This window comes from Aspergillus oryzae, chromosome 6 (genome assembly GCF_000184455.2).
Source record: "Aspergillus oryzae RIB40 DNA, chromosome 6".
Lineage (NCBI taxonomy): Eukaryota > Fungi > Ascomycota > Eurotiomycetes > Eurotiales > Aspergillaceae > Aspergillus > Aspergillus oryzae.
In genome coordinates, this window is record NC_036440.1 from 3,712,515 (window position 1) to 3,727,758 (window position 15,244).

The window sequence follows — 15,244 nt, forward strand, 5'->3', positions numbered from 1 at the left end:
AGGCTCCGTTCGACCCGTCCAAAATGCGTCCTGATCGGTCTTCACGCCCCGCTGATTGCTCTGGTAGTACATCCTCATGACAAGTGCCATGCAACGGAGATCGTTGGCGAGCTGTGGCCACCCAATGTGAGGATCGAGATGTGTCGTCGACCAGGTGCTTGACATGATTGCTACGAAACTCGCGTTTCCCGGTGATAGTAACAAGACCCAACTAAAGTCAAAAAGGCGCTTGCCGTGGTCTCCAGAAGATGTAAAATTTCTACTAAAACTAAGAAGTGATGACGCACGACCGTGGTCGGAGGTGGTGAGATTATTTCCGGAGTAATATTAGGGAAGAAGCCCTGGTGCAATCTAAATATACTGGAGTACACATCGTCGTCAGAAGGCATGATGAACGAGGGTTGTACCCGCTATCATTTGATATGAGTCCTATATCCAGTGCCTTCCCTACTGGGTAGGGTAGTAGGGAGTGGAGTTAGGAGTTACCTCGCAGACATCTATCAACCACGACATTGTGAAAATTGACAACTACCAAATCATAACCCTCAATGGTTTCCCAAGCGAGGCATCGCCCAAAAGTGGGACGTTCTCCACCCACAAAATCCTCGATTGCTGGAAACTTAAATGCTGGTAAAGGATAAACAAGTACGCTGTTCGACAATGCCACTTTGGTGTTTAACTGACATGATCGGTTGATTCGGCAATTCACGGCATATACTGCTATTCGTGCCTTAATGTCTCTGTACGTAGGAGTCTGGTAGCTCTTACTGTCGGATATATGAAATCACTGCCCAAGATCGACCAGGACAGATATAAGCGGCAAGCACCTTCCTACCTCCGTTAGAATGGAGCATTCTTTTCGCCTGTTTCCTTCTTTGTGAAAGATCGGACATAATATTTCTTTCTCCGACTATGTCCGGATCCACCCGGGTAAATAATATAGATCGAGGCTCAAGCCTCACCACATTGTCTATGAAATTTTCACTGTAGTCTTCAATTTGTTTCTCCAAGCCTCTCAAACTCGATATGAATGAGAGCATCTATAATACCCCAATCCTCCATTTTCAGACTAAGAATTTGTTAGCCACGAATATGACCTTCCTTACCCCTGCCCCATTCTCTCTTCCACTGCCTGGATTCGTGTCTCGCCTTTACAGCTGGGCGGGATGTCCATCGGAGAAAAGTGGAACTCTATGCTAGGATCGATGGACAAAGAGTCGTCGTTCAAATTACTAGACGCCTATTTTGAAGCCGGCGGTAATTCCATCGACACTGCCAATCTCTACCAAGATGAACAGTCGGAGATCTCGCTAGGAGAATGGATGGCTTCTCGCCAGAATCGCGACCAAATAGTGATCGGCACAAAGTTCACTAGCAATTACAATTCTCACGAGCTGGGAAAAGGAAAGACACCCAATTTCGGAGGAAATCATCGCAAAAGCATTCAACTGAGCGTGCGTGACTCTTTGCGGAAATTGCAAACAGAGTACATCGATATCCTTTACAAGCACTGGTGGGATCACACGACTTCTATTCAAGAGGTTATGGATACGTTGCATATGATGGTTGAGCAAGGCAAAGTCTTGTACCTCGGGATCTCAATGGCCCCCGCCTGGGTTGCAAGTGCAGCGGACACTTATGCTCAAGCGCATGCAAAGACCCCGTTCTGTATTTACCAGGGCAGGTGGAATGTGATGGTTCGTGGTCTCGAGCGTGAGATCATACCTGTGGCACGTCATTTCGGAATGGCTATCGCGCCCTGGGAGGTCGTTGGCAGTGGCAAGTTCCAAACTAAGAAAGCCATGATCTCGCGGGAACAGGCTGGTGAAGGTTTGCGGACCATGTTTGGACCTGGAAAGCAGAGTGGAAAGGAGAAGGAAGTGAGCGAGGCACTAGTGAAGGTGGCATCAGAACACAGTATCGAGTCTGTGACTGCAATAGCCCTCGTCTACGTCATAGCCAAGGCACCAAATGTTATTCCGTTGGTTGGTGACCGCAAAGTTGAATACCTGCATGATAATATTCAGGCCCTCAGTATCAAGTTGACTGAAGACCAGATTGAGTATCTGAGAGTGTGAGTCCGCTTGACCTTGGCTATCCTTATAGCTCTATTGGCCCAGACCCCAAGTCTACCGGAAAGCCAACTCGCATGTTATCCAATTCTGCTCCGCTAGCTTTTGAGAAGACCACTGAGTAATTGAGACTGCCAATGCGAATGTCAGATATGAAATTTCGAAAACGAACAACCTATCTGTGTATTATACTTTGCATTTGTGGGAACTGGTAGGCTAGAAAAGAGATCGACGATGTGTGTAAGGAGGATTGATTGAAGGTGGGCGAGGAAGTCTACCTAAGCCATCCACCAAACAAGGTCACGTGACCCAACTAGGGCTTCCCATCAACAGTGTTGTCCGAATCTTTGATGAGGAATTGTTTCGATGGTCCTGTTATTGACCTTATTGCCATACATGCAGATTAAGAATAATTGGTCGGGCCTGGGCCTGGGCCTGAGACTGGGCCGATACCCCTCTGTATGCTCGCTGCGGAGTTCTGTCAGTCTTGTCGCGGTAAAGTGAGCTGCTAGCGGCCCTCACTGTGGAAGTGACAGGGAACATGGGGATGTGACAGTGGACCTTCATCACACTCATTGCCCCCAACTTAGTGAACATTAAGAGCTCGCCAGGGGATGAAGACGAACTAAATTGCCTTGCAAATAAAAAATCACCAATCTTATAAGTTATATATAAATTTAACGGTTGAGCAGTTCAGTGGTTAAATATCTTGAGGGTAAATAGCGGTGCGTAAAGGATACGATCACTATATTACTATTTACCTCCCGAGCAATAATGTCCATTCAAAGATTCTTGGACAGTGGTATCAATTGTGGAAATGATCATATACTTCAAACATTAAGGAGTGAAAGCAGGGGATAAAGTAGGAAAAGAATCCTATTGTACACAGTGTTATATGCTTAAGCAAGAATATAGCGTTGAACTTGCATGTGGACCATTTAATTCGTCGTGGAATGGATGCCAGTCAAACCCTGCGTAGGAATGACATACTCCTTGGCCCCAGCCTTATGAACCCTCCCATTGATCATGATGATATTAAGAAGATCGTGATTCTGCAGTATAGTGATATCCTTCAGTGGGTTTCCATCGACCACGAGACAGTCCGCATAGTTGCCAACTTTTATTTGGCCCATTTCGTGGGAGCGCATAAACAGCTTAGCCATACCATAAGTCGCTGCAATGATAGACTCATGCGGTGTGAAGCCGAAACGCTCCACAAAGTGGGCAAGGTCACGCGCATAAGTGCCGTGTGGCGTCCAGGCGAATCCATAGTCACTGAAACAGGTGTCAGAAATTCCACTTGATAGGGTGAACGGGTCTGAAGACTGACCCTCCAGGGAGGACCACGATCCCCCTCCGATGCATCTCTCGCATGGCCAGAACCGCAGCATCAAGCTCCCTCTGGTAGCCTACCTGCTCAGCCTTCTCCGTAGTGTAGCCGAAAGCGACAGCGTCGTGGAGCGTAGCAATGAGCCAATTGATGGCGGGTGCTACTACGTGCTTGGATTTCTTCTTTTCGAGGGCATCCATGCCTTTCAAAGTCATCAGGATGCGATGAACAATCCAAATACAGAGGGGCCTTACCTTTTCCGTCGATAAAGGAGGCATGATAGATGACGTCAACTCCAAAATCAATTGATTGCTGGACAGAGTCTCGCGCTCGTGCGTGTGAGCAGACCCGCTTATTCATTTTGTGGGCCTCGTCAACACATGCTGCTGTCTCTTGTGGGGTGAAGTAGCAGTCTTCTGCATCTCGGGTCTCCGTGATCTGATAATAGTTCGTTAGCACTAAGCTCCGACGAATTTCTATGCTTGTCCTACCGATTCTCCAGACATTGAAAGCTTCACTTGATCCACTCCGAGCTGGATATGTTCACGGATACTGATGTGTTGTCAGTGTGGTCCAAGTTATTCTTTCTCTTCTGGCGTACACTTCTCTCATTTCTTCGGGGCCATCAGCATACGCAGTGATTCCCCTGACTAGTTCGCCCCCTCTTCGTGCCATTTCTTGCCCATTCGCCAAGAATCGTGGACCTGGGATATCTCCAGCGTTAATTGCGTCTCGAATCACGACATCCAGGCGTTTCTTAGCGGATGCAGCTCCAAAGCACATGGTGTAACCGGAATCCAAAAAGCATTCGGCGCTCCTGGCGGTGAGAAGAGTATGTTCCTCAACACCGAGTTCTCCCAGCCGATCCAGGTCGCCGCCGTTCCAGGTGAAGTGGGTGTGGGAGTCCCCCAACCCTGGCATTAACGTGCGCCCCTTTCCGTGAAAGACACGGACACTGGAATCTGCGAGGAGTGTATCTTTGTTGGGAACCTCGCCTACATAAGCGAATCTCTCCCCTGCAGAACATTTTCGTCAGCCGGTAAAGGTTGAGGGAGACAGTGGTGGAATAACATACCTACGATGAGGACGTCTCCTCGGTAGGGCTCCCGGCCGGTTGCTTCCAGGATGTCAACGTCTAGGATGAGAATTTTCGATGACGCGCTTGTTCCGGCGATCTCATAGTTGACGGGCTGGAGATTGTGGTCGAAATCAAGCTGATCAATGTATGCGATGTTGCGCGGTGGCCCATCATAATGCTCGACTGGGCAGTCCTTTGACATCCATGACACCTTAAACATGGTGAATGAAGGGTGGAGTAAATAAGATGAATAGAATTGAGCACTGTTCTGTTTGTCAAAGAGAGAACGAGGTTGTACAGGTCGGGGGTGATTAGGACAATGCGAATCTCTCTGATATGTGGTTTTATCATACAATACTGGTTGAGTAAACCTTCCCCGCACTGATCTGCTCATCCGCCATGGGGGTTGAGTGGGCACCCAATCGGGGTGACTTTCTCCATCTTCTCGGACTTAGGGCACCACTTCCCCCTTTCTCCCCTTCTCCGCGCTTCTCCGCAATCTAGCGACCCAACAAGATGTCATTTGGCCCGGCCTATCTTCCACAGCTTCCCTACTGCAACTATCGAGATTATCGCAATGGGCTGGCTAAGTCTCAGACGCCCACGAAACGGGCCTACTGCGCATGTCACAAGCGTCAAGCCCTCCTCGGAGCATGTTGAACACATCAAACACGCCGAAGACTTCGAGCACGCGAAGCACGTCGAAGAATTATACCTCGAATATCCACTTCAAGACTCTATCCCCGACAACGATTTACCCTTTATCCCGGCCGCGGTGGTCAGAGACCACAAGTTAAGCTTCTCGAAAGGCCACGGCCGTGCTTGGATTGTCGTGGACAAAATTGTCTATGACTGTACCAAGTTCATCCGCGAGCATCCAGGGGGAGAAACCGTCATCCGGAGCTTTGTCGGGGAAGATTGCTCCTGGCAATTTTGGCGTTTTCATGACAAAGGGATCATGGAAGAGTGGGGACGACCACTTCGTGTTGGCCGAACAGAAGGGATCGGGAATCGATTCAAGGAGATTCCGAAGTACTTTGGACGCTCGGAGATGCGATAATCTACACATGTAAAGCTTGTTCATGTCAACATCTGAAAGTCACACACATGAAAACGTCTTATGTATCTGCTTAATTTAAAGAAATGAAACCATTTCTGATATCAGTTGAAACTCGACCCGCTCCACGTATAATACATAGACTAGTTCCCCACGTTTACCGTCAGATCCAGAATTATTATTTCTCTTTCTACGCATCAACCGAATACATGCCAGAGGGAGATAACCCCTTTCGACCGGTCCCGGGATCTCAATACCGTCTGCACCGGCCACCTGGGAAAGTTTGCATGTATCTCCATAAAGGAGATGATCACTGAGCCATGGGACTTTTCCCGTGAGAGATCGGAGTCGGCGTCGTTGCTGCGGATGTTGCGGCGATGCGCGGCGATGCGCGGGAAAACGTGCAGGATGACAAAAGTTTGCTTGCCGATGTTTGCACCCCACTTTGCCCTCAATAGATTGGAATTATAAAGGTGGCAGCAGCATAATGAAATTGTACCATATACAACATCCACCTCTATAACCTCATCAATCATTTCAATATGACGATTAATAACCTCACCAATTATGTCGCATACCTGGAACCTAACGGTGGCCCCAGAATCGGCCATCTCGACTTCAGGACCTCAATGGTTACCCCTCTATCCTTCAAATCCGGCACCCCATTGACAAATCTTTATCAAGTCATCACGGTCGGAGAGCAGGGAATCAAGGCATCCGGTGCACAATCCTTCCTACTTTCTAGCGTGAAGCACCTCCCTCCCATCTCGGGCCGCGATGTACTCGCGGTTGGAAAGAATTACGTCGAACACGCCAAGGAGTTCAACGCCTCGGGCTATGATGCTAGTGATAAGTCCGATCAGCCAACCCACCCGGTTATCTTTACGAAGCGTGCCACTTCCATCATTGGCCCTGAAGAGCCTATTCTCCTGCACCCCAAGTTCACCAGCACCGTCGACTACGAGGGTGAGATCGGTGTCATCATTGGCAAGCCGGGGTTCCAGATCTCCGAAGAGAACGCGTCAGACCATGTGTGGGGTTATACCATTGTGAACGATATGACTGCACGTGAGCGCCAGCGAGACCACAAACAATTCTTCCTCGGTAAATCACCTGATACCTTCTGCCCCATGGGCCCCGTCGCGGTCCCTAAGGAGAGTCTCCCTGAGAACCTGAAGATCCAGACTTTTGTCAATCAGGAGCTGCGCCAGGAGGCCAGTCTAAGCGATCTGATCTTCAGCATTCCTACACTGATTGCTACCATCAGTGCTGGCCAGACCCTGCAAACTGGCGACGTTATAGCCACTGGTACCCCGGCTGGCGTGGGCTTTGGATTCCGGCCGATGAAGTTCCTGCAGACTGGAGATGAGATCAGCGTGTCTGTGACAGGATTGGGAACGTTGACAAACCGTATGGCGACTGTGGACGCTGCCAACACCACCTCGGAGTGCGCTGAGTCTCACATTCCCGTTTCCAATCAAAAGGCGCCCGCCAACTCGGGGTTGACCAACATTAACGGCAAGCACCTCTTCTACCAACGACTGGGTTTGGAGAGTGGGCCCCCCGTATTCTTCATTCATGGACTTGGGGGGTCTTCAAATTACTTCTATCCCCTGATCACGAAACTACAGTCGACACACTCCTTGCACCTTCTAGACCTGGAAGGCCATGGTCTCTCCCCGACATCAGCACTCAGCACCCTCTCCATTACCTCTTTTGCAGATGACTTTTACAATATGTCACAGGTGGTTGGTGTCAACCAAGGCGTGACCGTAATTGCCCACTCAATGGGATCTCTAGTGGCTCTCAAGCTTGCCCTGGAGCACCCTGCCCTTGTATCCAAGCTGATTCTCATGGGGCCTCCCCCGAACCCACTTCCAGAAGCAGGTAGCCAGGGCTCCAATGCCCGGGCGGCTCTCGTTCGGAAAGAAGGGATGTTGTCGGTTGTGGATGCTATAGTGCAAGCTGGAACATCAGCCTACGTACAGCAGAACAAGCCGTTGAGTATTTGTGCAGTGCGGTCCTCGCTTCTCAGTCAAGACCCCGAAGGATATGCCAAGGCGTGTGCGGCGCTTGCTGGATCCGCCACTGACCCGTTGGATATCAAGTCGCTTCGCATTCCTGTGTCGATCGTCACCGGTGAAGAGGACAAGATCGGTACACCAGCGCTCTGCCAGAAATACTCCGAGGCAACTGGAGGTAGTCATGTCGAGGTGCTAAAGGATGTGGGACACTGGCATCTGTTTGAGGATGTTGAGGGAACTGTGAAGGCAGTTTTGACGCAGATTTAAGAGTTACATTCCGGATTATTTTCGTTCACACATTGTTTGATAGACCGAAGGTTTCATGTATAGTCTAAATCAACAAAGATCATCGTTGCCGCAGTAAGGTTGTCGCCGAGAACGGGTGCTTGCCGGAGCGACTTTTGATTGCTGGACTGGACGACTTCGCTGTCTGAGACGGGGTTAGCATAGCAAAGACAAAAGTTTTCCTCGTGGTAGCAAAGCGAAGCTTAACTGTTTGAATTTTGAAACCGGTATTCAGAGAAGCGAGGGTACAATTAGAATTTCGATGTGTCAACGGCCCATTCAAAGTTGAATGATGCCGGCCAATATGATGCGACGGGCCTTTTAGCGGTGGTAATATGCAGGTCATTCTACTTAGACTTCTGTCACTTGGCATCACATTATTTATTACTTCTTTGTGTTACATAGCACATATAGGATCATTATTGACCTCAGGGCGGCCATCCCAATGCGACTTGCACTAGTTATAGTCACCTATAATGCCCATTGGGTCTCCAGACTGTTTACCGTGGTCATGGGAACAGGACTCTTGGTTCTTCTCCAGCCTTGCGTCTCAACCCATGATGAATGTCACGCCCCTCCTACCTTTGGCGATTTGCATTCAAGTGATTCGCTCTTACATAGTGTACAGAGGTGTAATTTTAGCATTCCTGTTGGGGTTATTCCTCAATATTTCACGGCAGTGCGCCAGCCACACAGTAGATCTGAGACAAGCCGAATGAATTAAATCGGACGATGTGTTACATGCTTTGGCCTTCAATACTGGTTGGACCATCCGTGCTACTAATAGTCTTCAGTGGTGATCCTCCTGAAGGTTTCCTGCCGCGTACCGCATCAGCTGATTCCGAGGACTCACATAGAGCAAACCCCTGGATTAATCGTCCAACCCCACTATCTCTTTTTATATATTTACGGAGCGGCGGGAAGCGTGGCTTCGGCCAGGTCACCTCATCATGATTTCTACCTGCTTTTCCGCCACCTAGCGCAAAACAGAAAGCAATGTGAGGTCGCTAAAAGGGACAGATATGTATCTGCTCTTTTGATATGAACAGTCAAATTCATTAATACAGTATTTGTACCGTGGTATATTGGACGCGCTGAGAGACCACTCTAGGCCAGGTTCGCGCTTAGTTTTGGGGTCAAACCGTATCACTCTAGTTAGTCTTGAGTAGTTAGCTTCAAGGGTCAACTGTTGGCCATGCACTTGAATCAAATTATTATTGGTTAGTATAGCAAGAATAAACGCAGATGGGTGCTCACTGTGGGCACGTCCTTCAGTGACTCAGATGTCCGCCCGAATTGTGAACACCAACCAAACACCAGACACTGTTAAGTCGAAACAAGGCTACGAATTCCTAATGGATCTCGAAGACTTGGCTACTGGTATTAATAGGATGTACATACAATAATATCCGCGAAGTCTTCTCACTGTAGTATCAATAGTAGTGCCAATCATAATGCATGGATGGATCATCTTCTGGGGCCTACGGGATAGATACACGCGGACACTTTAATTGGTTACAGCCGAAGTATAGATTCCAAAATAACTTTCGATAAATATGTGACACAGCTCCAACTGACTGCACTTGGCGTTGGACACTAGAATCCGAATGATTATTCGTTGCTTGCCGGGTTATTAGAATAACTCTGCATCAAACACCAGTATCCAGGCACATGATCCGTCCAAAGCTTGCCAAACCCTTCGATGTCTCGGCGCCAATCTCGCTGCAGCTCAGCAGCCACCGCTGCCCAATTTAACAGCTGTACGCCCGCTTGCGTCATCCGCTTGTGAGCCGCTTCACGGGTATGTTCTTTGAAGGTCCCGGAAGCATCCGTTACCACGAATACATCGTATCCTTGCTCAATTAGACTCAGTGCTGGGAATGCGACGCAGATCTCAGTGAGGACTCCACTATTAGATAATTAGTATCAACTTCACCTTGAGAAGGACGAATATCTGATCGCGTACATACCTGATGATCACCTGTTTCTTCCCTGTTGCTTTTACCGCGTTGACAAAGTCGTCATTGTCCATGGCATTCACTTGTCCTGGTCTCCGGATCAGGGGAGCATTCGGCAATGCATCCACGAGTTCCTGAGCAATTGGACCATTGGGACCAGTGTCGAACGAGGTAGTCAGGACTGAGGGCGCGTTGAAATAAGCTGCGGTTTTCACCAATCCCAATACATTGGTCCGGAACTCAGTAGGTTCGAAGTCGCGCACCAACTGAATAAGCCCAGACTATTTGTTTTCAAGTCAGATCTTGTCACATCCACGTGCATTGCGCTCTTCATACAACTTACCTGATGGTCGATAAACAAGAAAACACAGTCATCCCGATCGAGGCGTTTGTATGCTGGAGGCATGATGAAGATAACAGCGAACAGACCAAAGCAATTTGCATTTCGTGAGGTGAGTGAGGGGATGAACGGACTATTTATATACGTATATTGTATTCTGCTATGAGGGCAGCGGTCAGATTATCTAAAGATTATTCATAAGAACCCATGTCGTCACGACTCTACTATTACACAATGATTGAAAATCGACGCGGTAGACCCACTAGATTTTCCTGGGGTTTCCCTAACTCAGTTTTATTGGTGGTTCAAGATCTGGTTCTGAACGCATACAGTTTGCCGCCCGCCAAGTGGTCGAGACTTCCACTTTCCCGACCCGCAGCAAAAGTGCTAATTCTATTGAATTTGAGGTGAATGAGTATTGGATGAATATCAACTCTCCGGGAAGAAAATGATAAAGAGCGGTAAGAGATCTCCACAGCTCTGGTGGAAAACCATACTCTTCAGGAACTGGAGCTGGGCCCGGTTTGGTGTCATCACAATCTTACGTCTAATCTGACGTCTGACGTACACAACAAGCGCAGATTCAGTGGCGCTCTTGATCTTGAGAAAGTATGCGCCTACTTGCGTGAGCAAGTGCAGTGCGATGGTCAGGGGCCGGTCTTCGTGAAAAGATATGTCGTCCATGCTATCAAGGCCAGTGTAATCGGGATTACGGGTACATCGGTATGATTAACTTGATTCCCAAGCATGACCAGTATGGTAGGCAGTTTTGGTTTTGTTATATCTCTCTTGTCCTTTCTTCTCTCATTGTCCTGCGCTTCTCACAGCTTGTCCACTCCAGGCGAGCGTATTACGTACATGTTACTACAAATAGTAGGCCACATAATTTAGTTTAGTTGGTTTCGGACAACTTCTTGTGGTACGTTTCTCGCACTAAACAGCCTCGATGAGCGTGCACCTCCCACGCACCAATACCATCCTCTAAGGGACTCCTGTGTTTCCCGTTTCCGTATCTGAGCAAATTCCCCGGCCTATACTTTGGATTGGCCTGCATGCGACGAATGACTGATCCGTGGACCTGAGCCGCCTTGGGGAGATCACGTCTCTCCCCAAGGGGAAGAGGCCATCGAATCGGTTTCCAGGATCCATCGCTTTGCAACGCCATCCTCCGAAACGGAAGGTACTCCACTAGTTTCCACATTAAAACAGTGGGCCAGGGGACGCCATGGCCGTACTGTAGGAAGTCATGTACACGTCCATTTATAGTGGCCTTCCAGAGGGATGTTTTAAAATCGCGTTCGCCACCTGCCTCTTGTCCATCGATGCTGTGCTCTATATTGCCGGAGAGACTACCATTGCCAGCCGAGTCATCAAAGCAGTGAAATAGCTTCATCTTTTCAGGATCAAGTCGGAGTCCCGCACGCTGTGCCTCCTGTACCATCCATACTAATGGCACATGGCTCAGCGCCAGGTCTTCATCTTTATCCAAAGTTAATCCACCGCCAATATCAGCATGGCATCCGGCAAACCACACCTCCTCGACGTCCTGGGTGGTATCCTCGTTCTCCGTGAAAGGGCAACCCCCCGCGTCGTATGGCGTTCCTATCGGCTTGTGGGCCTCTTTGTCTATTCGCGGGTTCCCAGAGTTCACAGTTTGTGGACGGACACGAGGGACTGGCCGATAAAATGCCTCTCCTGTGCAACGTCCTTGCTGAAGATGCCCTTGTGGCTCCCGGTGGCCCTGCCGTTTGCGCCGTGTTGACCGTGTGTTTGGATTGTCATCTGAAAGCAAATCCTGGCGAAACTTAGCACGATGCTCGTCGATAGCGACAGCATGCCGAATTACTCTGGCTGACGTTTTGGTTGTGAACGGAAACAGAAACTTATTACGATTCAGTTCGAATCGCGGTATGCTGTTGACGGTGTCGAATAAGCCGAGAAATCGGATCTGCGATACTGGGCGACAGAACGTCTCCCGTAGGGCTTTCATATACGTATATAAATCGTCCTTTTTTTTTCTGTCACTGTCCGCACTGTTGACACATTTCGCCCACTTGGAGAATATCGACCAAACATAGCGGACCTTCCCTTCGTTCCCTGCCTCTAACAGACCGATATGGTCCAGCATCTCAGCAAGCATACGCGCCACATATGCTCCACGACTGAAACCAAATATGTAAATCCCATCACCAGGGCAGTAAAAGCGCATGAGGAACCTATAGCCATCCATGACGTGTTCGTCAAATGTCGTGCCCACTGCGGCGTCTTTCGTATTCGAAAACCATCTCCTGATCCGATTCTGGTTGGTATTATGGGTCTGCCAGATCGAGGTGGTAAAGGTCCCAAATCCCGGCTGATAATAATGGAATTGACGGGCATCATTACGATCAAGCATCTTCTATTCGTGTAAGGACTGCCCCAGGAAACCAGTTCCTACCACACGGACTTACTCTGTAAATCTTTAGAACATTACTATCTGCTTCATCTCCTCGAAATTTATATCCTGTGCCATCAAAACAGAGGACGAATTCTCGGGCGTCTGCGGCTCCAGCTCTCTCCATGCTAAGGTATTGTTTTTGGTTGTAAGCAGCTATATGATAGTTGCGTTGGAGGAAGACAGAGAAGACCACTTCCGCAAATGTCAGCTGACTACTTTGTTCTTTAAGCTTGAGGTGGAGCTGTCATCACCGATGGGGTACCGGTGGATGGCATGTGGCGAAGTTGGCCTTCGGTAATTCCGATGTCTAGAACTAGCCCTTTTCGATAGTCTCCTTCAGCTCTGCCTTTTGCATCACTTGTAGGCATGGAGAACGATAGATGCCCCTATCTCAACCCTAGAGGTAGAATTGACACTTCAACTGCCCCTTGTGAAAGGTTCCAAAGGCCCTTTTAGAGGCATTCATCGGAAGATTGGCCTCAAAGGCGTTATAGTGGAGTGGAAGAGAGCCATGATTCGCCGCGTTTATTTCGAAAGGACTATGACATATTTCTGACTAATTCTGAAGCTAATCCTTTAAGCTTTGTTGTGGGCTTGCGGAGAGCGGCATTACAGCGAAAGTTTTATTACAAATGTTTAAATAATCATAGGAATACGAATGCTAATGGTCTGGAACCTAGTAAGTCACCTTTGGTTATAATCAATAACGGCTACTGAAACTCTATTGCTTGACCGCAAACACCAGCCAATTTAAATACTTTGGAAAGCTCTTGTGGGGTGATGGTTCCTTTTCGCCGAAACTCCTGATGTCATGGGGTTGCACCTCGTTACCTGGGGAAATATATCTATTAGCAGCAAGGCAAAGAGAATAAAACATCTAGTAACCAATTATACTCCTAACTGTGTGGATTTACAGCGCCTGATTGTCGTCCGCAAGGCACGATGCCACCTGTGAACGAAGCCGCTTGGATACTGGCGCCAAAGGGTGACCTAAAGCGATTCAGTGCGGCCTATAACAGCCCTTTAGAGGATGAACTAGTGATAGAGGTAATAATGGCTACTGAAGTAGAACCCTAATCTTATAGCCATTTGACTAACAGGTGTAATAGAATCACGCCGTCGCCATACAACCTTTCGATGCCAATGTCCGCGCCCGGGCGTACATCGATGTGCCTTAACGTAATCGGTAAGCGAGCGGGCCATGCAAGCGAGCGGGCCAACGTACGCGTTTTCTACGCGTCTATTCTTTTAAGACTATTTAACTACCAGCCATACCACCAAAAATGCCTAAATTATTAAAATATTAGGTGGAGTAGGAAGACAGGGTCTTATTAGCTATATTAGCTATTAAAAAAAATTAAATTACTAATATTCGTACGGCAGCTTGTGCTTTTAATATACCCCGTATAATACTTTAAAGATATCTATTAGGATATATATATCGAACAGATATACGCGTAAATAGCCATAAAATAACTTCTAGTAAAGAGAAATTATTTAAAGAATGGATCCTATTACTAGATAAATATAGAGTACCTTCTCGGCCTGTACACGTATAAGAAATGGCCAATATCCTGCTTTTAAAGCGTGATACTACCTTTCTCTTTACTACTATAGAGAAGAAATAGATATACAACTTTACTAAGCGTATATCTAAGCTTAAAGCCTGCTTTATATATCGCTATAACTATTAGTGTGCTAAAATAGAGAATCCTAAGATTCTAGGTGCTTGGTTTAAGTAGGTAAATAAGACTATTTAGAAGTACAGCATAGCTTTAAGCGATATATATAATTTTGATAAGATAGGGTTTATAATAGGCCTGATAGCTATAGCTAAAGTTATTACTAGATTTAATATACTAGAGAAACCATTTTTATTATAGCTAGAGAACCGGGAATGGATTACTGCTATAAAATATATTAATTTTAATAGATAGGCTTTATCTTTTTATATTATTTTTAAAAATAAGATACATATAGAGACCTAGTATAAAAATAATAAGATTTTTTTTGATTGGAGGATTAAGATTAGTTCTAATAGCTGGACAAATAATAAAATTGGCCTATGTTGACTATAGAATTATTTTATATCTTATACTACTAGCCGATCTGTGGAAAAATATTGTTTATTTATTTTAAATAGTCACGATAGTTATCTAACGCCTCAATTTAATTAGATTTATATAGAGAATAATATTATATTAATCTATATACCTGCGCATACTTTTTATAAATTTTAACTAATTTTCATGATGTGACGGTGAGAAGGTGGCCGAAAAGGGCTACTTCTGCGGCCGTTTTAAGCGTCGCTCTATCCACGGCCCGTCTTAGCATTCTCTGTGCGTATTACCACGGCCAAAGCATTACCACCACGCGAAGCCACAAAAGTCCATAGTTTCAAATGCGCTTTTTGTTGCTCTTTGATCAAAGAGATCAATCACCCAGCGAAATGCTTTTAATATGGCCGCCTGGAGGAGAGTCAAAGGTGGCTCCCCTCAACCTTCATTTTCTCTCATGCTCTTTCTTCGTATTCTTTACAGTTCTGAATATCATCGTGTCCGCTGCACGCTGTCTTGCCCGTATCTTTTCTCCCCTAATATCTCGTGCAACATCTCCCTTAGGAGTTTCTGGTCAAGCACAAAACCGCTCCTATCCTCACTTAA

The 15,244-nt window shown here is 47.2% G+C and overlaps 4 protein-coding genes across 4 annotated transcripts; 2 read left to right on the plus strand and 2 right to left on the minus strand.

Moving 5' to 3' along the window:
* Positions 1-278: 278 nt before the first annotated feature.
* On the plus strand, positions 279-2,078 carry AO090138000198 (uncharacterized protein; the record flags this gene model as incomplete). Its single annotated transcript, XM_023238493.1, has 2 exons — positions 279-304; positions 1,085-2,078. The coding sequence occupies 2 exons, from the start codon at positions 279-281 to the stop codon at positions 2,076-2,078; spliced, it is 1,020 nt and encodes a 339-aa protein (XP_023093303.1).
* A 4,001-nt stretch (positions 2,079-6,079) lies between these two features.
* Positions 6,080-7,828, plus strand: AO090138000196 (bifunctional fumarylacetoacetate hydrolase/alpha/beta hydrolase family protein; the record flags this gene model as incomplete). The annotated part of the gene is made up of 1 exon (XM_001825638.3): positions 6,080-7,828. One exon carries the CDS (start codon positions 6,080-6,082, stop codon positions 7,826-7,828), a length of 1,749 nt encoding a protein of 582 aa, XP_001825690.1.
* A 1,629-nt stretch (positions 7,829-9,457) lies between these two features.
* Positions 9,458-10,210, minus strand: AO090138000195 (hydrolase; the record flags this gene model as incomplete). Its single annotated transcript, XM_001825637.1, has 3 exons — positions 9,458-9,755; positions 9,817-10,085; positions 10,148-10,210. 3 exons carry the CDS (start codon positions 10,208-10,210, stop codon positions 9,458-9,460), a joined length of 630 nt encoding a protein of 209 aa, XP_001825689.1.
* Positions 10,211-11,036: 826 nt separating this feature from the next.
* On the minus strand, positions 11,037-12,705 carry AO090138000194 (T6SS phospholipase effector Tle1-like catalytic domain-containing protein; the record flags this gene model as incomplete). The annotated part of the gene is made up of 2 exons (XM_001825636.1): positions 11,037-12,539; positions 12,595-12,705. The coding sequence occupies 2 exons, from the start codon at positions 12,703-12,705 to the stop codon at positions 11,037-11,039; spliced, it is 1,614 nt and encodes a 537-aa protein (XP_001825688.1).
* Positions 12,706-15,244: the final 2,539 nt, after the last annotated feature.